A 25,464-nucleotide genomic window follows, 5' to 3' on the forward strand; every position below is an offset into this window, starting at 1 on the left:
TTCCCATTGGGGCTGTACCTTAATTAATGCCACGGCCGCTTCCTTCCCATACCCAGCCCATTTCTATCCCATAAGACCTATCTGTGTCGGTGCGACGGAAAGCAACTAGTAAAATATATATAAATAATAAATAAATATCTTTCTACAGCTTATCCCAGTTATTTCTGAAGTCGTTGCAGCCACCTAGGCTACTTTTTGGTTTCGACGGGGGGTTTAAGACCGGATTCCCTTCCTGACGTCACGTGATTCTTGAGATGAAAAAATCTCAACCCTGAATCGACCGGGATTCGAGCCTCAGCCTTCAGGATGGGAAGCCAGCAGCTAAGCCACTGAGGTAAACATGCCCCCATAAATAATAGTAATTATTTTAATATGAATATGTAATATACTGTATTCATTATATTCATACATTAAACATTGATCACATTAACATATACAACCGAGATAAGTTCAGAAAGTTAATTAAGACCTCGTGACTCTCTCCAGTCACTAACAGCTAAATCACTACGTCCAGGAGTAGGAATGAAATGGACTCAAGAGAGAAAAGCCATCCATAGCGCTAAAATGAATGAATTCTGGGCTAAGAAGAAGAAAAAATGTACACCAGAGTTAAGAACCGCGTGGTCCATTGTAGACCTAAGCGAAGAAGAAGACGAAGATTACATGCACACATTGGAATCTTCTCAGAAGTATCATTTTTGCATTTGCTGCCGTCTTCTTCCCAAGGTGCGACATTTTCCTATTTTATGTGTGAAGAATATGTTCTGAAAATTTGGTCGTACCGTATTGTCAAACGCTGTACATCGATTTTCACAATGGTAATAATTATTACAGTTTTATTTTAAGAAGTAAACTATGAGTAAAAATTACATGTTGTAAGAAGTAACAATTACAAATGCAAATAACCAAAAAAAGCACTCATTATAAGTGATTCCATTACTCTTACTCAATTACTTTCGAACTCTGCTCATCATCAGCGAACTGTTCCGAGGCACCCAGCAGCAATAAATTATAATCCTGTCATTAATTTTACTGGAAATTGACTATTACTATAAAATTTACGATAATTTACTCACATCAGTAGAATTCTCTGTCCTTTCACTCTCAGCTCGCTATGGGAGCCTGCGCCGAAATATTCTCAGTAATGGCTGATGACTCCTGTGGGTAGGGCCTGGGGCAGCCACTCTTAGTGCTGGATCAATTTCCTCCCAGCTCAACAAGTAGCATAGTGGCACTGCCTGAGGCAGTGCTCTGCTGCTGGTTCGTACGCCAACACCTATACAAAGAATCAAAACATTATTTGTGAAAAAATAGATTGCACTTTGTATTGGAATTATTTACGTGTGGCCCCGAGCGATACCATCAACAAAGATATTAACAAAACAATTTCGAAACAAATGAATCCGTAAGGCCGCGATTGTGGGGTGTATGCTGCCCACTGGCCACAAGCATCGGCGGATGGACCGCTACTTGATGGCGAGATTAACTTATAAATAGGTTTACTGTAATATTGTGGTTTTAGCTTTGTGCACTGCGTAAGGCACTGATAAATATTCCAGATACTACTGCATGGATTATGATTCTCCATCATATCCACCAGTGAAATAAAGCTGGAACGTCATCTGCCAGTTAATATTGGGGGAAAATTGAGTGGACACTCTCATCAAGTCTTATTTTCCTAATGTTTGCGTACAGAACAGAGGGTAAGAGAACTCAAACCGGAAATAAATTGTAGTTCAATGAGAGGGAATTAAAATTTCCGAGATTTGTCTTCAGAAGATTTTTTAAGAAATTTATTTTTAGTGACGGATGGAAGGCGAGGAGACATTCCAGGAAGAACATAATATCGAGATTCGGGAGAAAGTTGAAGTATTAACGCAAGTTATAAGAAATTTCCCGTTGGTAAAATCAAATGATCAGAAATATGGATTTCAATAAAATAAAATGTGTGACGCGATGTTACCTAGCAACCGTGCAGGCTGTGATGTGAAATATTGATGGATGGCCAGGACGTACAGATTCACGGCCTGTGCAGTTCTCAAGGTACTGTTGCTAGGTAACATTATATCACATGACAGTGTTTCGTTACAGAAATTTTCGGATGAGCCCCAGCTCTAAGACATATTTATGTCAAGATACAACTCAGCTTTAGGTCACCAATTAATTCCTGACGGGAATACAGTGAATTACTTAGTGTCGAGATCATGGATGATGGAAACTATTTTATCTTCAACTCGACCAGGGTCCCTCATGGCCGGCATGAAGAAAGCTTTGATTAGGACACACTATTGTGCGAATGTGAACATAAGTTTCACTGTTTCCATGACATCCTTCACTCTCATGGTTGGAGGGGTTGTAATTGGTCGGTTTCCTTAGGGCGAAACCCGTCTTTCTCGCATGCCGCGTGCCGATACATGAGCGCTCGGTCACCGTCGAACAGTTCCCGTACTCCCGTAGAAAACCCATAAATTTATCAGATTAAAAAACAGCTTTCCCATTACAGTAATTAGGGTTAAAAATAATATATCTCAGTCTGTAGACAAGCATCGTAGCGTGCTATAACATTCTCGTTCACTCTCTGTTGTTCAGCAGCATGAACCTTCAAACTTACTGTGCGAATATCATTTTAGAAATCTATAGAACACGAAAATACTTCGTTCATCGCTTAACTCAGAAGGTATAAAATGCTTTAAACCTATTACGCTGTACGGAAGCTTACCGCAGAATAGTTGAGAACTTGACATCAGGGGGCGATCTATAGGCCAATGGGTCAGGCGACTGGCATCATCCACTCGAGCAGCGACGGCACCGGTAATATCCGGCAACTGGACCGCGGATCGCACTGTGTTACAAGAGGGTAATGATATAGCTGATTTACCCTTTAAAACATTCATCTCTGCTTTCATCCAGTAATAAACTACTTAAAACGTATTTTAGATTTCTTTCTCCTTGTTTAACGTCGCACTAACACATCGAAGGTTTTCGACGAGGGAATGACGAAAAAGGGCTAGGACTGAGAAGGTAGCGGCCGTGGCCTTAATTGACGCACAGGCCCAGCATTTGCCTTTCTGTAAAAATTTGAAACCACGAAAAACCATCTTCAGAGCTGCCGACGCTGGGATTTGAACCCACTATCTCTCGAACGCATGCTCACAGCTGCGCGACCCTAACCGCACGGACAGCTCGCTCGGTTTAGACATTTTAAGCAAATGTAAGCGTGTTTGAGGTTGCCCTGGAGGTCGCCCCCCCCCCCCTCCCGCCCCCACCACCCACGTTCAGTTGAAGGACAGTCATTGCAAATTAGGTTTCATTGCTACGGAGTACATGCTCATAGCATCGCAGCGTGATTCATGCATTTTCTCTCCGATTGGGGTAACCTTGAACTTAGTGAATTAATAATAAATCTCCTCTTCTTCCGGGCATTTTTCTGCTTACCTGGGGTCGACATTTTTGTACGGATTTAGCCTAGTTTTACTGGCGGATGCCTTTCCTGACGCTAACCTTATGTGGAGCGGTGTATTTCTGTAGTATTTTGTGGTGTGAAGTTTTTGTATGTATGGAAATGAAGATGTGTATTACGACGATCACACATCCTCCTAATTAGAGGAATTAATCAGACCCGCTTAAAATCCCTGTCTGAACTGGGAATCGAACTCGGAGCCCTCTGAACCGAAGGTTACCACTTTCACCATTCAGCAAAATAGCCAGCCTATGTTAACAAGCAGTAAGGTAGTTAAAATTAGAACTCTGCAGTGCTGAGGCCGTTCTCGGAACTGTTCTTCTCTTGGCTGATTAGCCTATGCACCTTCTCCTGACTCACTAAGTAGCTAGTGGACAATGCTATCCTAAAGATGTGTCCAGAATACACTTGAGGGAGTCCAACAGCGATTACCACTGTGTGGTCTTCATCTACTGTGCATCCGATACACAACTGTTCAGCATATGAGATGAGTTCTTATGGAGAGCTTGGCCGCTACCACTAGGAAAGTTCTCAATAAAAATACAACCGAAGGGTATTTGAGCAAGACCACAAGTGGCTTCCATGGCCCAGGATTGCGTGGCGTGTGACTAACACGTTAACAGCACTCAAGTAGAATAGACCAAAACAGAATACTCCCATCCTCAAGTTCCGAATTGCCTGAAACTGAGCAGAGAGCATTTATTTATTGCAATTCATTTATTTGACCTTTCTTCCTTTCTTAATCTGTTTACCCTCCAGGGTTAGTTTTTCCCTCGGACTCAGCGAGGGATCCCACCTCTTACGCCTCAAGGGCAGTGTCCTGGAGCGTGAGAATTTGGGTCGGGGGATACAACTGGGGAAGAAACCCAGTACCTCGTCCAGGCGGCAGCACCTGAGGAGCCTTGTGGGGGGAGGGCGTTGGAAGTTATAGACTAGGAAAAGGGAAGGAAGCGGCCGTGGCCTTAAGTTAGGTACCATCCCAGCATTTGCCTGGGAGAGAAGTGGGGAAACCAAGGAAAACTACTTCCAGGATGGCTGAGGCGGGAATCGAACCCTCCTCTACAGTTGATCTCCCGAGGCAGAGTAGACCCCGTTCAGCCCTAGTACCACTTTTCAGATTTCTTGGCAGAACCGGGGATCAAACCCGGGCCTCCGGGGGTGGCAGCTAATCATGCTAACCACTACACCATAGAGGCGGTCATTTATTTGATACTTGCATTAAAGTTACTTTCTTGCAATTATTTGACAATCACTGCATTGGAAAATGAAATGGCGTATGGCTTTTGGTGCCGGGAGTGTCTGAGAACAAGTCCGGCTTACGAGGCGGCCTGCGCGTCCTAATGAGGATGAGATGATGATGAAGACAATTACACACATCCCCCTTGCTAGCGGAATTGACCAATTATGGTTAAAATTCCTGACGCTGTCAGAAATCAAACCTGGGACCCCTGTTACCAAAGGCCAGCACGCTAACCATTTAGCCATGGAGCTGGACATTACTACATTAAATATTATACTTAAAGGTAATAATGTTTATATTCATTCCACAAATTATCACCTCTTTTTTCCTTTTCCTTTTCCTTTTACTTTCTTTTCGTCCTAGATGTACAGTAGTGTAGTGCTTTTCTTTTTCATTTCCCTTTGCCATATATATTTTAAATGCAAAAAGATGTTTGCTGTTCTGCAGGGTGGAATCCATTCTTTGTTTAATAATTTAACAATTGTATAGAGTTATTTCTGTCTTTCTATTTTTGATTTGTATTCACCCCCCAAATATTTAATTCTAAGTGCGTCAGTTCCCCTACATACTCTCAATAGACGCGCCTCTTCCATTATTTCTCCACAAAATAAACAATGATTTTCGTTATGTTTCTCCCCCTGACTAATATATCCCCATTAGCCACAACACCATGCCCCTTAGTTCTCTTTTTGAAAGCCTTTCTTTTCTTATTGACATATTTTGGATAATTTCACAGAATTCCGATGATGTTATTTAGTCTTACATTCTGCAATAATCATCTTAACAGCAGTCTAGTAGAGAATAGACACTACCTTTCTGAACTAGATTACCCTCATTTGTCCGAGTATATTCTGTTTCAGGCTCTGACGTCAGGCTTATACTCGTGACACAGGCTACGATTCACTCACAAGTTTTCCGCACACAAGCTATGTAAATAAACTTAAACACATGAAATCCCCTCGTGGATGGCGGTGGTAGAATACATACACGGTAACCCCTATCTGTCGTCAGATATGACTGAAGGAGGTACCGTCACCTTCAGGGAGTCTCAATTTGGGAGCATGTCGACATATAATACTTGTCCAACAATGAGTATTAAGAAAACTGATGATCCTACTGTTTTCCCTTAAGGCAACATTCTCTAGACCTTAAAAGCAGGCATCATCAGTATCTAGACTAACGTTTCCTCACCATTTTCCCCAGTTCGCTTATACAACCGAATGAGAAATCCTACGTTACATTTTCCCGGAACAGACAATTCACCAAATCCAAATTCCCGAGTCCAAAGCCCCAACGTCACACTCCCGATTCAAATAATCTGAATGTTCATCTACTCCATTATTTTTTCGTATCTACGAAAATTTCCCCAACCATCAAATAACAGCAGTAAATAATGAGGTGTCCATTGCTTCGAAATAATAAACGAAAATGGTCCAGAAGGTAGAATCTGTTGGGTTCGCCAGGAAGAATGCTATGCAAAGACACGGTGAAAATTTTACAGTTTTGTTGCGCCCCATTTTCTAACTCTAGCTAGGAGGCAGTATTAAAAGGGTACCCAAAATTAGTATACGGATTAACATTTCATTTTCGAGTTTTAGGGATAATAACATTCAGGAAAATGGTTTCCGATACGTCCATTCGGAAAAGTGATCATTCGGAGTTTCAATTCGGGCTTTTGTACGGAAATCGTATCTACAACAACAACTGGTAACAGCTGGGCAGTTGGAAACTTAAATGCTTGACAGCTGTCGTTCAGTATTTATTCCATGCCCGTTTTTAAATTAAAGAAAACTTGGCCTGTATACTAAGAAGCAATCAGGTTGTCTTCCTGCTTATTGATATTCTGGACCAAGTCTTTCCGCTATGCTACTTATTCTGGTCATGTAGCCCGCCGTAAGTACGGGATAATAAATAAATTAGGGAATATATTAGCAATTACTGGTGACGTGACCAGCGCGCTGTTTCTTTGACACCTTCAGATGTGAATGGACCGAGGTAGTGCTTCCCAAAGTGGTCACTACATTCTGAAAAAAAAAAACAGAACTGGAAGGGTAATGAAACATTTTGTGGGATTATATAAGGCAGAATGAGTCCATTATTCTCCTAGATAACCTACCCTCATCCATTAGCCTCACATGACCCAACACTGAAGCTGGTTTGTGCGTACCTCTACATCAACCGAGTCCGTTCATATCCTATCCTCTATCGTCTCGTTCTGATTACCGTCCTGACACTGTTCCCACCTGTTTGTACCGGAGATCATTCTCGAAACTTTCATGTCTGTTACTTCTAGCTTATGAATAAGACATCCTGAGTTCACCCAGCCTTCACTCCCGTACAACAAAGTTAGTCTGAAAACAGAACCGTATAAAGATGTATTATTATTATTATTATTATTATTATTATTATTATTATTATTATTATTATTATTATTATTATTATTACAATTTCAATCTATTTACGTCGCACCGACACAGAGGAGTCTTACGGCGACGGTGCGATAAAACAAAGGGCTAGGAGTGGGAAGGAAGCGACCGTGGCCTTGATTAAGGTACAGCCCGCGAATTTGCCTGGTGTGAAAATGGAAACCACGGAAAACTATCTTCACAGCTGCTAAGAGTGTGGTTCGAACCCACTACCCACCGAATACATTATTATTATTATTATTATTATTATTATTATTATTATTATTAAAATCACTATATGTTCGTACTTCCTATCGCTAAATATTTCAACAAGAAACAGGCCGTTCACCCTTGCAGCTCAACATGTTCGGTACTATTTTCACATATCAGAAGATTCCTGCGATGAACGCAGGCTTATTGTGTTCTCAAAATCAATTACAGGTCCACTTATCCTTGCAGGTGGTCTAAGGCCTTACGAGCCGCTTTGTCTCTTCGTTAGGACCTGCTGAGATTAATGAAATTATTTCACAGGCTGTTTGGGATTTTTCTTGTTTCTTTTCTCGTCCCTTGTACATTGGAGACCCGGTGAACGAGACGGCTAGTGAAGGTTGTGGAAATCTTTGCATCATATTCAACTGTTTTCTCAAAAGTAGCTATGTTGTCCTTGCTGTTTCATTGTACGGGCCTGTGTACTTTCTGAGTGTCCTTTTTGTGAGACCGATAATTCAGTCTGGCATTGATGTTAGTCTAAAATTTAAAGTGTGAGACGTCCACATTTCAAGAGATGTATTTCTCTTTATACTCGCCTGTTTTAGACCAACTTTGCTGTACGGGAGTGAAATCTGGGTGAACTCAGGATAAGACAGGAACGAACTCGGTTGATGAAGAGATACACACAAAGCGGCTTCGGTGTTGGGGTCATGTCAGGCGTTTAGAAATAGTCTAACACAGAACTAGCCACTCAATCGCACATATCGCCGATGTTACATGCCCAGGGCTCAACAAGATCTGTGAGAAGATGACTTTTTTTTCCCTGTTACGATCCCAAGTCAACCTGAACGTCAATTATACTGGGTCCTGACCATTTGTAATTTCATTTTTCAAGACATTTTCACGAATAGATATTATAGTGAAAGTATTCCTAGGAAAGGCTTGAGATTGAAAAGCATAACATTTGATGCAGTGAAAATGGTCTATGAGGATCGCTGTAAGTACCTTGGTGTTAATATAAGGAACGATATTCACAGGAGCAATCACATTAACGGGATTGTAAATATTACAGATCTCTCCACATGGTATTTTTTTTAACAATTGGCTTTACGTCGCACCGACACAGATAGGTCTGATGCGGACGATACGATGGGAGACGACTAAAAGTGGGAAGGAAGCGGCCGTGACCTTCCCAGCATCTGCCTGGCGTGAAAATGAGAAACCACAGAAAACCATCTTCAGGGCTGCCGACAGTGGGCTTCGAACCCACCATCTGCCGAATGCAAGCTCACATTTGCGCGCCCCTAACCCCATGGTCAACTCGCTCATTCTCCATAGGATTATGAGGTGTTTAGGAGAAAGGATGTAAAGGAGAGGGTGTAGAAGTTAACTGATAAGACCCCAATTACAGGTGTATGGGACACCTCACTAACTGAGACGAGAACTGGAAAAATGTCCAAAGTAAAGCAGCACGATTTATTCTGGGTGATTTCTGCGAAAAATGTAGTGCTACGAAAATGTTGTAATCATTCGACTGGAAGACTTGGGAGCAATGAAACGAGCTGCTTGACTCAGCGGTATGTTCCGAGCTATTCATGTAGAGATGGCGGAGAATGCCATTTGTAGAATAATAAGCTTGAATGGAGTTATTAAAAATAAAATTAAGGTGGAATTCAGGAGGATGAACTGGGGCATATTTTCGTTTATAGAAGAGGAGTTATGAAATGGAATAATTAATAAGGAAGATGTTCGACAAATTTCCTGCTTCTTTGAAATAATTTAAGAGAATACTAAGTAAACAGTCCGCCTCTGTGGTGTAGTGGTTAGCGTGATTAGCTGCCACCCCCGGAGGCCCGGGTTCGATTCCCGGCTTTGCCACGAAATTTGAAAAGTGGTACGAGGGCTGGAACGGGGTCCACTCAGCCTCGGGAGGTCAACTGAGTAGAGGTGGGTTCGATTCCCACCCCAGCCATCCTGGAAGTGGTTTTCCGTGGTTTCCCACTTCTCCTCCAGGCGAATGCCGGGATGGTACCTAACTTAAGGCCACGGCCGCTTCCTTCCCTCTTCCTTGTCTATCCCTTCCAATCTTCCCATCCCTCCACAAGGCCCCTGTTCAGCATAGCAGGCGAGGCCGCCTGGGCGAGGTACTGGTCATACTCCCCAGTTGTATCCCCCGACCAAGAGTCTGAAGCTCCAGGACACTGCCCTTGTGGCGGTTGAGGTGGGATCCCTCGCTAAGTCCGAGGGAAAAACCGAACCTGGAGGGTAAACAGATGATGATGATGATGATGATAATGACGACTAAGTAAACAACTGATAGGAATCTTCCACTTGGGTGACAATTGATTGATTGATTGATTGATTGATTGATTGATTGATTGATTGATTGATTGATTGATTGATAACAGTCTATAATGAATATGTAAGCTTTCGTTACTGTGTAGAAAGTCCGCCTCCGTAGCGTAACGGTTAGTGTTATCAGCTGCCGTCCTCAGGGGCCCGGGGTCGATTCGCGGTATTGCCGGAAATTTAAGAATGGCAGGAGGGCTGGTATGTGGTTGAAATGGTACATGCAGCTCACCTCCAGTGGGAGTGTGCCTGTAAAGAGCTGCACCACCTCGGGATGAGGACACGAGTTTACTTACTTACTGTGTAGAAAAACCCAGATTCAAGTCGTCTTTAACCTCTAAATTCTAAAATGGAACTTGATATCGAACTGGTGATATGATGGAAATTCCTATTACCATTTCTTTTCTAAAGCAACATCATTACCATAGTTTAATAATACAATGGTCAATATTATATATTTTTAAGTTGTTATTGGACAGAATGCGATATTATGACAATGAATATTAGTATCAATTAATTAATATTGTTGGCTTGAAGAAAGCACAACATGCTGAACATAATTATTAGTCCATTGATTGATAATTAATTAAATTGATTTATTTGTCAACATGTCACACCGTTTTAATAGTGTACTAACACTCTTTTAAGATGACGTCATCTTAATTATTAATACATTTGAACATTAAAATAAGCGGAAACATATTTATGAGTAAATATGTTGGTACCGGAACCACGTCTCTTATAGAACGAATGTACTTTGCTGAGGTCTTTCAGAGGTTGTGGGTCGCTGTCCTTCACCGTAGAACACTGGTGATCTAAGCCCAACTTGGCGGGTTCGATCTCGGTGAAGAACTCCTGCGGGACAACATTGTGACAAATCGGGGTCTCCGAAGATCGTAAAAGGAGTTAATGGGACGTAAAACCGATTAAATTATTATTATTATTATTATTATTATTATTATTATTATTATTATTATTATTATTATTATTATTAGCCCGCCTGGTGGCTATGATCGTTGAGGCCTTGAAGTCTAAACAGTCTGACACCGTGGTTAGCCGGTTCGAGCGAGTTCCGTTCGTCGAAACAATATCACCATCAGAATATTGGCCGGCAGGGTAGCGGAGGTGGTGGTATACAATTCCTAATAACTAGACTGCGTAGGCCCACCAAAAGCCTGGATTAAATTCTAAACCTCTCCGCAGTGCTCATATGGAGTGAGGGCATATGGCGCTGTTGATGGTGATTCGTCCGTCGGATGGAGGCGTTAAGCCTTGAGCAGACTCCTTGGTGCTATTCGACAGGAGTAGGCTATGTGCCGGCACAGGGTTTGACCCTCTCTATTTCTACTATCATGTATCACGTCATTCATTTCATCTCATTAACTCCTCTGATGAGGTTGACGTCAGGAAGGGCATCCGGTTACAAAAATCCGCCACGACGGTTTCATCTCACCTCATATCCGAGCCCGTAGAGGAACGGGTACAATGATTGGACAAACATTATTATTATTATTATTATTATTATTATTATTATTATTATTATTATTATTATTATTATTATTATTATTATTATTATTATTATACCACGGTCACTCTGTCATTGCCTTAACGCGTGATGATGTAAAAAATCCTGGACGGATGCTCGATACTTATTTTTTCTTTTAATGAAATTAGACGGGAATAAACGCAAATGAATTACATTTTTTCGTTGTGGAATATTAATCAGGGGCCAGTAAAAGCCTTGCTAGTGCGCTGCGTTTGTTAAGACACGAAACATATTCTAAATCAACCTAAACGTGTTCTCTGTGTTGTACATCATTAGAAACTACAATTTATTATGGGCAAGAAATTACTGTACTCGTAAAGAGTAAAATATCAGCTCATTTGTAATGGAGACAGGAACAGTTTCTGTACGCTATAAATTTCCGCGAAGAACACGTGATGATCAACAACACCATAAGATAAGTGCGGTACATTTCGTTCCTCCCTCCGACATGCGTTATCAAGGGAATGCGGGGAGCAAGATTTGGTAATTAGCCAAAATGTTAATAAGAGTAGCAGATAAATCAGTGCGTGCCTTGGATTACACATGTCTTGCGTTGGAACACTTTCACGGATTCCGGGAACAAATCGCTGGCTAGCGTGTGATGCACTCCTCTGATTGAGACTGCCCACGAAGTCCTGCGCTCTCCTGCTCCTCCGGCACGGGCCTGCACCACTGCTTGACACTTGAGCTAACGAAGCTGAAGAATCACTTCTGGATATGAGTATACATTATAAATCTGGATGTGTTTAAAACGTTGAGCGGTACGGCGCTATAACTGTGGGACGAAAGTCTTCTTCTCCTTCTTATTCTTCTTCCTTATCTCACTCTGAGGGGGTCGGAATTTCTGGTAGCTCTCCTCCAATAATTTCGATCTTCTACTCTATTTCCATCAGCATTGGTACTATTCAGGTTCTTCCTGATGCAGATTTTCCATCTTAATTTTAGTCTGCCCAAAGCTGGCTGGCCTCCTACTGTCTGCCTCTCCATTCTGTACGCCAGTCTCAGTTTCTGAGATTGATGTTACTCTCAGAAAATGAAATGGCGTATGGCTGTTAGTGCCAGGAGTGTCCGAGGACATGTCCAGCTCGCCAGGTGTGGTTCTTTTTGATGTGACACCTGTAGGCGACCTGCACGTCGTGATGAGGATGAAATGATGATGAACACGAAACAAACACCCAGCCCCCGTACCAGCGTAGTTAACCAATGATGGTTAAAATTCCCGACCCTGTCGGGAATAGAACCCGGAACCCCTGTGACCAAAGACAAGCACGCTAACCATTTAGCCATTTACTCTCAGAGAGTGGTGAACGGTGTCATTAGGAATTTTGTCTAGCCTGGTTACTCCACGGGCCCATCGGAGCATCTTCATCTCAGCCACATGAACTTTCTGTTCATCTTTCTTCTTTGTAGCTCAGCACTTAGAACATTATCGAATGGCTGGAAGGACAACCATTTTGTAGATTTAGCCCTTCAGGTGAGCAGGGACCTTCCTGGCACGTAGAACAGCGGTAGCGGCCCGTCACTTCACCCAGCCACTGTTGATCCTATTGACGACAGAAAAGTTGTATGGCGCAGCCACGCGGTAGAATGTTGAAGCTGCAACATAGTGACTGGTGAGCTTTATTTACATGGCGAAGCATTGACGTCGTGATGGAAACAGAAAGAAAATTGTCAAATTTGAGGAGGTACTGCTCTGTATACGGTTGCAAATCGTATAAAACGGATGCGAAATCTCTTCACTACTTTCCTGTACAAAAAGTTCAGAGAGAAAGATGGGCTTCCGCGCTGTCAATTGGAAAACACGTTACGCGATACATAACAGTGTGCAGTCTGCATTCTCGTGAAGACGACTTCTTTACACAGCGTAGGTACCGGTAACTTACTGTTTATTGTACTCATTGATAGTTATTGTCTCTAATTTGTATTCACAACGATTTAGCTACATCAAAAATACTGTTAACTTGTAGCCTAATACATAGAATGTAATCCGCTCTTTGTAAACTTCTTCATATGTGTAACAGCAGGCAGTAAATTAACTATCTACGTGTGAGTAATATCTTTAACTGGTAGTAATTAAGCACTGCATTTAAATTGCCTATAAAATACTTCTTTCAATGAAAGAAAATATGTAGTATTTTGCCATCATAAATTAGCTTTTTTTGCTATTTGTTTTACGTCACACCGACACAGATAGGTCTTATGGCGGCAATGGGACAGGAAAGGTCTAGAAACGGGAAGGAAGTGGCCGTGGCCTTAATTAAGGTACAGCCCCAGCATTTGGGAAACCACGGAAACCCATCTTCAGGGCTGCCGCCAGTGGGGTTCGAACCCACTATCTCCCGGATGCGAGCTCACAGCTGCACGCTCCTAACCGCACGGCCAACTCGCCCGGTCATCATAAATAAGAAGCCATAACCTAATTATTTGGTAGAATTTGACAAACCAAGTATTCTTCAACCCCAAACAGCTGTGACTGTAGAGGTTATACTACTCTTGAATTATAATTTTCAAACTTTGCTCAGCATATTCTGTAGGTAGTTATACATTTTATACTTACTATTGTCGGTTCTAACTTTTGTGCTGATGGTAAAAATGGAAGAATGTTAAGATTAGGATGTGGGCTGTTCCAACAAAAGCCTGTATAAAGCCTAGGATTTATTTGCTTTACAACATTTACTTAGTAGAATTATTATTTTATTTCTTCCCCAAGATTACAGTTTACAAAGACAGGTAACTCCCCCGTCACCTGGCTAAAGCTTTGGCATGGACCAAATCAACAAGAAATTACTCCATAACTTCTAATAGTGGAAAATTACAGTAGCTTAACTGTTAAGGTGCGTTAGCGTGTCAACGGTAACATTTCTCTAACAAACCCGCTTTACATGTACAGTTGCACTTCACATTTTCACTCCCTTTGTTCAAGACAACATTAACTTTGTGGGGTTTTGAATCGATGTGGGATGATTGTAAACACAGCGCTACAACACCAGTTTCATCTTCTGTTACAAACGTTTTACCTACACATATCAAGTAATTACGCTTGAATATTTCTTCCCCTTCCACTAATGGACGCGTGAAATCTCCGACAACTCTCAACAGTTGCGCATACGACACCAAAGACATTTTGAACATTTAATAAATCCTACAGACGCACACCCGATCACTGTCGTGTTTATTTCCCGTCACTATCTCGCCGCCATATTGGAAACAGCTGAACGTAGGCTCCTCCCCCGTTTCGGACGTCAATTGGTAATGTCTCTGTCGATGTCTGCATTATCCTGTATGATCCAAGATATTTGAAGAACTGTGAGACGCAATTACAACACAAATGTGTAAATATTAGGGAATATCGAGGCATAGGACGAACTTTACAAGGAAATCATAGAAGAAAGGGCAGCTATTTCGGACTCTACGGGGAGAGAAAGGAACGTAATCGTGAAGATGACCGCCCAGTCAAGAGCGGTGATCCGCCACTGGATGTAAATATGGACATCGACACCCTCCATTTACACGACATAATCACTTTGAAAGGAATTGAGGTCATGCCCAACACAGTGTACCCCATTATGTCCTCCCAGGAACTTGAAACTTAGACTATTAGTTGATGCTAACCACGGTGCATAAGTTGAATGAGACAATTCTTCATTTTCTTCACCTTCTTCCGCTTTTCCCCACACTTGTGGGGTTGAGAGTGTGAACTGTGTCGCGCATGTGGATTTGGTCCTGACGCCAGCCCTAAGTGGAGGGATGTATTCACTATTGCGTGTTTCTGTGGTTTCTTTTATTTCACACACTTCCCAATTTCTGACCTTTGATTGTTGGCTATTATAATCTCATGATATGATATTCCTTGCGTGTTTTTGAAGGCTATTTAGACGTCTCCTTGCTGCCTCAGAGATTGTTATTCTAGAGCGGTAAGGGAGAGACATGGCCTGCTAGACCCTCAGTCTTCAGGTGCTTTCCATTTTCATTTGAACTGAGCCGATTAAGCTCCATGATGCAAAACTTATTAAGATCACAGTTTACTTTTTTTCATGTTGGCATGGGATACATCTGAAGGGAGAATGGTGAACAGAAAGATTCATTTTGAATCTTTTACGCAATATCGAGTATTTTATCCATCATCAGGATATATCGAAGCATTAGCGAACTTGTAGTTGGTTATATTTTAACATCTTCAAGACCGTTGAATTCCCATCGTACAGGCCTAAGTTTTAAGTTTCTTTTGTAAATGTGACGCAGCATTAACAGCTAATATTCTCCATTTGTCCTGTCACATTCACTAGAGATTAATGTAAAAAATAGTGTAAGGCCCATAAAGAACTCGTACCATATTGTCATAGAATATATCCATATAAAAAAGATACTCACTTTTGGAAACAATTAAATTATCTTAGCGTGATCTTATTTTCTAGTACATTATTTTGTATCAAACATTATTGTAAATTGCTCATGAGAGAAATCCTTCAGCTTTCACTCTATTAGGCTGTATGGAGTTACTCTATTATTTCTTTTGTAAATAAATCAGTCTAAATGTACACAGGCTAGCAAGCTGTGAGTTTCGCCCACCATGTATCAGAAAAGATCGTGCCTCTCATTCACTTCAACGGTAAACCAAATCACAAGTTCATCCTTTACTTCATGCCATAGATCGAATCGGACTTTGATCTTTAAGGCTAACCCAAATCTCTAAAAATAGTACTCTAGACAAAGAACATATTTCGAAAGAACATGACGACACATGATCATATCCGTGGGTTGTATTTAATCCCAGGAATTGTGTCACTGATGTTCTTTATCAAATGATCATAGAAAAAGTTTTCCCTCATCAACTTCGCTCTGCGTCTGTTCTCTTTGATGACGCAGAGCTGTGTTAATTGCTTTGGGACACAGGCTGTGAACTTGCAGGGTTCTTGAAGGATTCATATCTGGTTCCAGGTTGCAAGAGTTTCTTCAAGAGGAGCGTGAGGCGGAACCTTACGTACTCGTGTCGAGGAAACAGGAACTGCCCCATCGACCAACACCACCGGAACCAGTGCCAGTACTGCAGGCTCAAGAAGTGTCTCAAGATGGGCATGCGCAGAGAAGGTGCGTACCTCCCGAACCTCGCGCTCATTCCCTCATTTCTTTATCATTAACACTGTAAATGACTCATTTTCCCATGTATGAATATTCAGCACCAGCAGTTAGAAAGCAGTCCGCTCAGCCATGGTTGAGGAGCCCAAAGATTATTTAGCAAAAGCTTGCTTGGCATGCAAGGAATTTTCTCGTCTTGAAGGAAGAAGTTTCGACTTAAATTTTGGAAATTTTCTGAAGACGTTATTGTTATAAACTTGACGGCATTGTCAGAATTAAATAAATTAATTTTACTGCGGTGTATTTCAGCGCAAAGGAATAGTATTGCCAATCATTGAAGCTGTGTACTTAAGAATGGAAACAGTCGTAAAATCAAGTTGCAATTCTTATCTAGATCCCGATACATTATATTGAAGGAGATTATGATGGCTCATAAGAAACTTTACATATCTTATCCACTTTAAATATATTTATCACAAATTGCAACTTCAAGTGCTAAAGCTGTAATTTTAATTTCCCTGCAATTCAGGGAACAAGAGCGTCCACCTTCCCTGACTTGTTAGTCTTAACCTTTCCACAGCACACGTATTTTAATTTGTCTGAACATGGGATCTCCAGAACACCGTTTAAATTTTCTTTCAAAAGTTATGCTGTCAATCACCTGTGAGTGAGGGCGGTAAAATACATCCATAGTATCCCCCTCCTGTCGTAAGAGGCCAAAGGCTTTGATCGTGGGAGCGAAGGTTGGCGAACACGGGCCCACTGTCAGAGTCTGGTGGTGCTTCCTCTTACTAGTGCAAGACTCCTCACCTTCACTTCATCTATTCTAACTGACCTCCCTCGGTCAATTCTTTTTAATATTGATATGTTTATGGACTGGGGGTCTATCTGGAATTAGCGTGGATAGAAAACCGACACCGTGGTACCCATGGCAACCAGTGTTCGTCATCCATCTCTATAAGTAAAGTTGTAGGGGGTGCGCTGTCTGTAATTTCGTTTATTTTGCCAGTTTTCAGGTACGTATCCGTTTTAAGTCAACTTAAGGCCGTATCAGTCGTTTTTAACTTTCGTGTCTGTTTGTCCGTTTGTTCCACCATCACGGCAAAACGCCTGGATAGATCTCAACCAAACTTCGTATTTCGAGTATATTATTCAGGAGAAGGTTTAGATATGCATAAAAACCAAACCAAACCCCTTGGCACTACAGCCCTTGAAGGGCCTTGGCCTACCAACCGACCGCTGCTCAACCCGAAGGCCTGCAGATTACGAGGTGTCGTGTGGTCAGCACGACGAATCCTCTCGGCCGTTATTCTTGGCTTTCGAGACCGGGTTAGATATACATAACATGTTAAAATCATTGAATACTCTGGGGGTTTATAGGAAAACCGGAACAGGTTTTCTTTTTCAATTTTCTCTGTTACTGTCGATTTCCTGTAAAATCCGTAGACTACACAGTATGTGAAACGCTCCTTCTAAACAACTTTTGTTATGTACATAATTTCGCTTAATCTTCAAATGACGGAGAAAATTACAATTTTCTGCTGGTTTCATGCTCTGTATTGAGTGACCGACAACGAACCTACCAGTTACCATGGCAACGTTTCTGGCTGCTTGTCTGTACTAAGTTTTCGTCACCTTCTTCCTCGCGTTATAACAGTGTGCCAGAACTCTGTCTTCTGTATACAGTAGGTATAAATGGCACCGTTTTTCCACTGTGTTTGACTGGCGTTTCGTCTAGGTCACAGCATAGCTCCTTACAGACTGTAACGTCATTTGACTTTTAATTTAGAAAATTCCTCGTGTACTGAATAAGGATGGATCAGCAGTCCTCTTCGGGAGAAGCTATCGAAGATACGACTGAGCTATTCCGTCTGGTTATTGGGATATCTACTACCTCTCCACCCTATTAACCCCCAAATATGTTTAGAATGTTAACTTTGTAAAAAGGAGAAGGAAATGACCAGTGAAGTTGTGCAGATTCGAAAAAAAAAAAAAAAGCCCTCAGATTAACTTCGTCTGGTTTCTGAGACACTTGACTGCTTTTCCTGGATCTATTTCTTTTGTGTTTGGTAGGAGACGGCTGCCTCTTATAGACGGTAAAGACACGCTTCTTTTGGACCAGAGCGCAGAACTATTAGATGTCTTAAAGTTCAAACTAGGAACATTCCGAAAATCGATATCTCTCGATATCACATGACTTTTCCCCCCGAAATATCAGGATTTAAATCATATTGAAGTACACTGTGCAGTTACAGCTTGAATTAGAGATCTGTACTCGAAAGGCGGTGGGATGTTAACCTCATTCATTTCAAACTCGCCTCTCATCTTCACCTCAACTCACCTCAAACCAAATTTACACATCTCCTATCTCCTTCGCAGATGAAGTTCGCTCTTCTTTGTGAATTTTCATTACTAATTTTTTAGGGTTATCTTAGGTTTAACCCTAGCAGTGCCACGGTATTTAAAAAAAGATAATTAAAGATAATTAAACAAGATAATTAAAATATAACAAAATTAAAATATAAAATCAAATATGACGATCAACTTCCTTTTCTATATTACAATTTTTCGTGTCTTTCTTTTAAGGTAATCTATATATTAATAACTTACCAATTTGCTTCATTTTTGCTATATTCACTCCGGAATTACCTGCCGGCGAATCATGAGACATTGATAGGTCTCTAAGTTCAGCCAACTTTGAGTAATCATAAGATAAACTCATTAAATGATCACTCCAATCATTGAAGGAAAAGGCTCACCCTAACCCGCAATACATTCTATACTTAGCAGGTTGCCAAGCGACTAACACTTTCATTAATATTCTAGTATATGATTTTCATCCTTAGTAATGTAATTGCATGCAGCCACGTTTCATTACTACCTGTCAAGCCAGAGAGTATACTCTTCCTCTGATCACGGATGAATGCTATGCCCTGCTAGATACTCTTTGATTCTTTAATCCTTCCCAGTTTGCAAATATATTCAACAGATTGCAGAGCTTTCCTAATAACTTAAATGCTGCTAAGAGAAAAAAGTCTACGTTCAAACAGACCCTATCATGACAGACGCCTTAGACATTATCTGGGAACACGTATCGAAGGATAACCTAGCTACGCTAGAAAGAGTGAAGGCCATGTATCTTAAAATAGTTATCAGACTGGCGAAAAACGCTCCCTTGAGACTAACCTATGAGCTCTCAAGATAACCGTTCTATATAGAAGAACTGTGAGTAAAAATACCTTTTTAAGGCGCTGGCCTTCTAACCCCAACTTGGCAGGTTCGATCCTGGTTCAGTCCGGTGGTATTTGAAGATGCTCAAATACGACAGCCTCGTGTCGTTAGATTTACTGGCACGTAAAAGAACTCCTGTGGGACTAAATTCCGGCACCTCGGCGTCTCCGAAGACCGTAAAAGTAGTTAGTGGAAAGTAAAGCAAATAACATTATTATTATTTTTATTATTAAAATACCATTGTTTTCTACGACACAATACCAAGCTTTACATCGAGAACTGCAGGATAAAAAAGCGAATAGGCCTATATGGATAAATTTTTACCAGACGGCATGAAGACCTCAGAATGGATGAACTGTGACTACGAACTGCAGCGTACCATAACGCATGTTCATAAAACTATTGAAAAGGGCAGGCAAAACACTATGACTACCACAGGCATATCAAGAGGAGTTATCTTGTCAATTTATAGCGAATGCTACGGAAAAGCATAGGTCCTCTAGTTATTATTAATTAGGCCTGTAACTAACATTTTGTACCCAATGTTAGATTCATACCACCATTCCTTTTTAAGGATCTTTTCGATATCAGAATGTATTATTAAATAGTATCAATACCATAAAAATAAACAATATCGATAGCGAATTATGGAATATCGATAGAAATGTATCGATATTTATTCATATCGATAATATCGCAGCATCCCTAGTTCAGACTTGAAGCTAGCCATATCACTTCGACCAGGAGTGCAGTAGTATATTTCAGAGATCTCTACTGCTCACTGCCCTCCACGTCCTCTCGCAGCTGTAAGTGGTGGCCTCTGTGGAACATTAGGGGCATCTCACGGATTTGCAGTGGTCGAACTTGGATGTTACAGCCGGAGCGCGGAAGTCGAGCTCCACGCTAATTGCCGTTCTTAGGTTTTCCTGGTCGGAGCATATCTGATGTGCGGTTAGGAAACCAAGCGTAAATGTTAGCGGTTAGCTATATGTGCATGAGCTTCCTTAAAAATGGTAGACGTACAACAGCCTGTCCCCATGGCTTCTCATCTTAAATCACGTAATTGACTGCTAGGGTTTTTGACTTTCTGTTTCAGAATATTGCCAGGGACAGTGGCCAAGGTTTGGGAAATCGGGCCCAGAACATAATCCTAAGCCTGAAATTGTGATTCATCACTTTAGATATACAAGTAAAATGGTCCGGCTCCTTGAATTTCGGTTCAGAGGGTCGTGGGTTCAATTCTAATTGGGACTGGAAATTTTAACCGCGTCTGCTTAAGTCCTTTGGCTCAGACACTAGATGTGTGTGCTCTTTTCAGGGTCACGTCACAAGGACAACCTTGGTCTTCGATCCTCGTGGTCCTGGGTTCAGTACTTAAACTGTTAATTATGTAGATGACCTATATGTTAGGCCACTTAATGCAACAATTATCGTCATCATTATCAAACTATTAATTCCCTGCGCTTGGGGACTGAGTGTTTGTACTGTCCACAATGTTGCTGCAATTGATACATTACACACAATAGTAACATGGGAGATGCCACCCTCTCTCCTCACCGGAGGGTCTGCCTTACACGCTAGCAATGGACATCTGATTTTGTAAATCCTCATAGTGTTGGCATTATAGTCACATGAGGTCACCACAGCCTAAATGAAGGAAACTACAGCCAAGCAACTCAAAACACTATTCTTCACAATCTTACTAAGGGTCTACTTTACCATCATTCAAGCCTATGAATAACAGAAGCCACTTTCACCATCAGTGACGCTGTTTACGGGTCTACCTTCTTCATAGCAACAGGATTTCATAGTGTCCATGGCATTATTGGTAGGCCTACTAGATTCCTTCTACCATGCTTAATACGACATTTAATATGTTACTTCTTTCCTCTTGGCTAATAATGTGTGATATTGTGCCGAATCGGAAAGCCTCTATGGCTCAGACGGAAGCACGATGGCCTCTCACCATTGTGTTCCGTGCTTCAAATTCCGGTCTCTCCATGTGAGATGTGTGCTAAATAAAGCGGAGGCGGACAGGTTTTTCTCCGGGTACTCCGGTTTTTCCTGTTATCCTTCATTCCAGGAACACTCTCCAAAATCATTTCATTATTTGATCTGTCAGTCATTAATCTTGCCCCAGAGGAGTGCGACAGATTTCGACAGCCGGCACGATTCCTATCCTCGCCTCTAGATGGGGACTTCATTCATTCCATTCCTGATCCGGTCGAATGACTGGAAACAGGCTGTGGATTTTCTTTTTTTTTTTTTTCCTATACCCAATCACGAAGCCCGCCTGGTGGCCATGATCGTTAAGGCGCTGAAGTCTAAACGGTCTGACACCAAGGTTAGCCGGTTCGAGTCTTAGTGATCGAAAAAATTTTCACCATCAGAATGTTGGCCGGCAGGGAAGGGGAGGTGGTGGTATACAATTTCTAATCACTAGATTGCGTGCCTAAAGCCTGGATTAAATTCCAAACCTCTCCGCAGTGCTCATATGGAGTGAGGGCATATGACGCTGTTGATGGTTATTCGTCCGTCGGATGGGGACGTTAAGCCTAGAGCAGACCCCTTTGTGCTATTCGACAGGAATAGGCTATGTACCGGCACCGGACTTCACCCTCTCCCTGCTATCATATATCATGCCATTCATTTCATCTCATTAACTCCTCCGATGAGGTTGACGTCAGGAAGGGCATCCGGTCTTAAAAAGCCGCCACGACAGATTCACCTCACCTCATACCCGACCCCGTACGGAAACGGGACAAGGGTTGGACAAACAACTATACCCAAGAATTAAAAAGATCTCGGTGCCCAAAACATCAGAGGAGATGGTGGTATAGAATCGGGTCCTCACCTCCGGCTGGATCAAAGGTTTCGGTCAGTAACATGGTAGTTGTTCCGGCAAGGATGGGAAGGTATAATAGAAGTTATAGAGCTGTAATAGCGACTTATATTGGTCAAGAGACATTCCTGCCGTAAAACGGAGGCAAATATAAATGTAGTAAGCAAAAAGCAAAGCAAAGTCATCTCCGTATAGGCCATGAAGGCCCTGGAGGGGTGGAAGGTAAAGGCCTCCACCATCCGTAACCTCGGCACGTGATGGGGTAGAGTGGTTAGCTCTACGCCCGGCCGCCTTTGCCCCCAGGAATTAACCTGGTACTCATTTTTGGTGTAGGCTGAGTGAATCTCAAGGCCATGTGCACCTCCGGAAGTGGAAATTTCGTTTCCTAAATTTTACGACTTCGTGACGGGGATTCGAACCCACGTCCTTCCGGGCGAGTCGAGCACGCCTTTACCGCCTCGACCAGGCAGCCCCTGTATAAATGTAGTGCCGACCCCAAAATACGGTAATTATGAAAATGCTAGGAAGACGATTTTCTATGTCTACGAGAAAAACATCGGGCAGAAGCAAAATGATTAAATGTGAGCACGACTATACGATGAAATATTTCATAATCTGTGATAATAATGATTGTGATAAAAATATGAACCATCTCTCCTTCTGTTTGCAATTAAGTTTTCATTTTATGCCATTTAGACAAACTGAATATAATTTCAACGTTGCGTTCCGTTCTCTTCACCAGGTCGCATGGGTTTAGTTGCCCCCGAGGTCAGTGCTCCCCTTCACGGCATGAGAGTGAGATACTGAGAGGTACTGTGATACCTGGTGACACCTAATAAAAGTGGTTAATACCATAAACGACAGATCCCAGTAAATTGGCTGCGCAGTAGCTGTTAGCTTGCATTCAGGAGATAGTGGATTCGAATCCCATAGCACCATCAAATACCACTGGGCTGAATCGGGATCAAACCACGAACACTGCGAGCCACGGAGTCTGACATTCGAATTAGAAAAGACCCACAAGAAACCTCGACAGTTACCGGACCAAGTCGTACAAAAATGTTGCAAAGTTTGGGCTGGGAAGAACTGGAGAAAGAAGACGAGCTGCTCGACTAAGTGGTATGTTCCGAGCTGTCAGCGGAAAAAAGAATGGTTTGGAATGACATTAGTAGACGAATAAGTTTGAGTGGCGTCTTTATAAGCAGGAAAGATCACAATATGAAGGTAAAGTTGGAATTCAAGAAGACAGATTGGGGCAAATATTCATTTATAGGAAGGGGAGTTAGGGATTGGAATAACTTACGAAGAGGGATGTTCAATAAATTTCCAATCTCATTGAAATCACTTAAGAAAAGGCTAGAAAAACAACAGACAGGGAATCTGCGACGTGGGCGACTGTCCTAAATTCAGATCAGTATTGATTGTTGTTGTATTATTATTGTATTCTGACATCTCCATTACACATAAAGAGAAAATATTTTGCGGTGTGAGATACAAATCCAAAGAAATATCTTTGGACTTTGGGAAAGGGCAGTGACCTCCACTGTCGTTTGGGGCAAGACAGAAGCTATCTACAATGACCACGACAGATGGTTGAATGTTCTGTCGTGTAGGCTACTTCGGCGTGCGTTTTCTTGTCTGAAAATTTCCTCATGCAGAACATGATCGTGAAATTGCCGCAATGTTCTTCGGTAACGGTATGACGCTGTGGGACAGTGGCCGTGATTTCGGAGGAGCGTTTGAAATTTGTTACAGTCTTCGCAGCGAGCAACAACAAACGGACAGTGAATAAAAGGGGACTATGTTGAAACGATGATGCTTTTTAATTCCACTTCTTTCTTTTTCATCCATCGCTGTTCTCACACCTGTGGGGTCGCGGGTTCAAACTGTATCGCACTTGTGGATTTGACCCTGTTTTACGTATGGATGCCCTTCCTGACGCCAACCCTATGTGGAAGGATGTAATTACTATTGCATGTTTCTGTGCTGGTTGGTGGTGTGATGTGCTGTCTAAATTTGAAGAGGAAAGTGTTGGGACAAACACAAACATCCCATCCCCGAGCCAGAATAATTAATTAGACGTGATTAAAATCCCCGACCCGTCCAGGAATAGAACTCTGGACCCTCTGAAACGAAGGGCTCAACGCTGACCATTTAGTCCACGAATCGAAACTTTTTAATAGACTACTACTGATGAAACTAAAACAAACTATAGCTTGCTCCACTGGTTACTTTTCACGTAAACTTACGAAATTTGAGGTTGCAGTATTAATGAATACTAAATCAAGATACTTCATGAAACAATGAAAACCCTGTTATTAACAATAAAAACACTGGTATCAGTCCTTTGCAGTTTCATAAAATAGACTCTAACTTTACAACGCGTTTCATTTTCTCACAGCGCACCACAGAAAGACGCAATAGTGAATATATCCTTCTGCATACAGTTGGCGTCAGGAAGGACATCCAGCCGTAAAACTGAGCCGAATGCACTCGCAGTAAGTATCCCAAAAAAGGGGGAAAAGGCCATAAAGAAATAAGGAAACTTGATATTGCAAAAAGGATATCAATATGTTGCGATAGCTTGGACTTGTCAAATGGGTGAATAAAGAGAGACATAGTACAGTAGGAAGGACGTGTGATGGATGGACCTGGCTAAACGGTTGAGGTGCTGGCCTTCTGATCCAAGCTTGGCAAGTTAAATTCTGGCTCAGTCGGATGGTATTTGAAGGTGCTCAAATTCGTCAACCTCGTGTCGGTAGATATAATGGCATGGAAAAGAACTCCTGCGGGACTAAATTCCGGCATCTCGGCGTCTTCGAAAAGCATAAAAAATGAGTTAGTGGGTCGTAAAAACAAATAATATTGATATTATTGGATCTGGTTAAGAAACACCACAACGCAAAGGACTGGTATGAAAGACTGTAATAGACGGGGTAAGATAGAAATACTCGAGAAACTTATGGTGGTATTCAATCTCCTAGCGAATTGTTTACCTACTTGTTTATTCATCTTAAAAATCAAAGCAGAACTGCTCATCTACTCTAGCTCAGGGGAAAATGCCATGCAATTATTAAATGATGTTTATATAATTTCAATAAACAG

The 25,464-nt window shown here is 41.8% G+C and overlaps 1 protein-coding gene across 2 annotated transcripts in view; it reads left to right on the forward strand.

Moving 5' to 3' along the window:
- svp (COUP transcription factor 2) overlaps nucleotides 1–25,464 on the forward strand; it is a 603,142-nt gene that overhangs the window by 141,252 nt on the left and 436,426 nt on the right. Inside the window, exons 2-3 of one of the 2 annotated variants that reach the window (XM_068229481.1) lie at nucleotides 16,149–16,302; nucleotides 24,943–24,951. In XM_068229481.1, the coding sequence (XP_068085582.1) occupies nucleotides 16,149–16,302; nucleotides 24,943–24,951 (163 nt within the window). The remainder of the gene's footprint in view (nucleotides 1–16,148; nucleotides 16,303–24,942; nucleotides 24,952–25,464) is intronic. The other variant, XM_067154251.2, reaches the window with a different exon arrangement.

Source organism: Anabrus simplex, chromosome 1 (genome assembly GCF_040414725.1).
Source record: "Anabrus simplex isolate iqAnaSimp1 chromosome 1, ASM4041472v1, whole genome shotgun sequence".
NCBI lineage: Eukaryota > Metazoa > Arthropoda > Insecta > Orthoptera > Tettigoniidae > Anabrus > Anabrus simplex.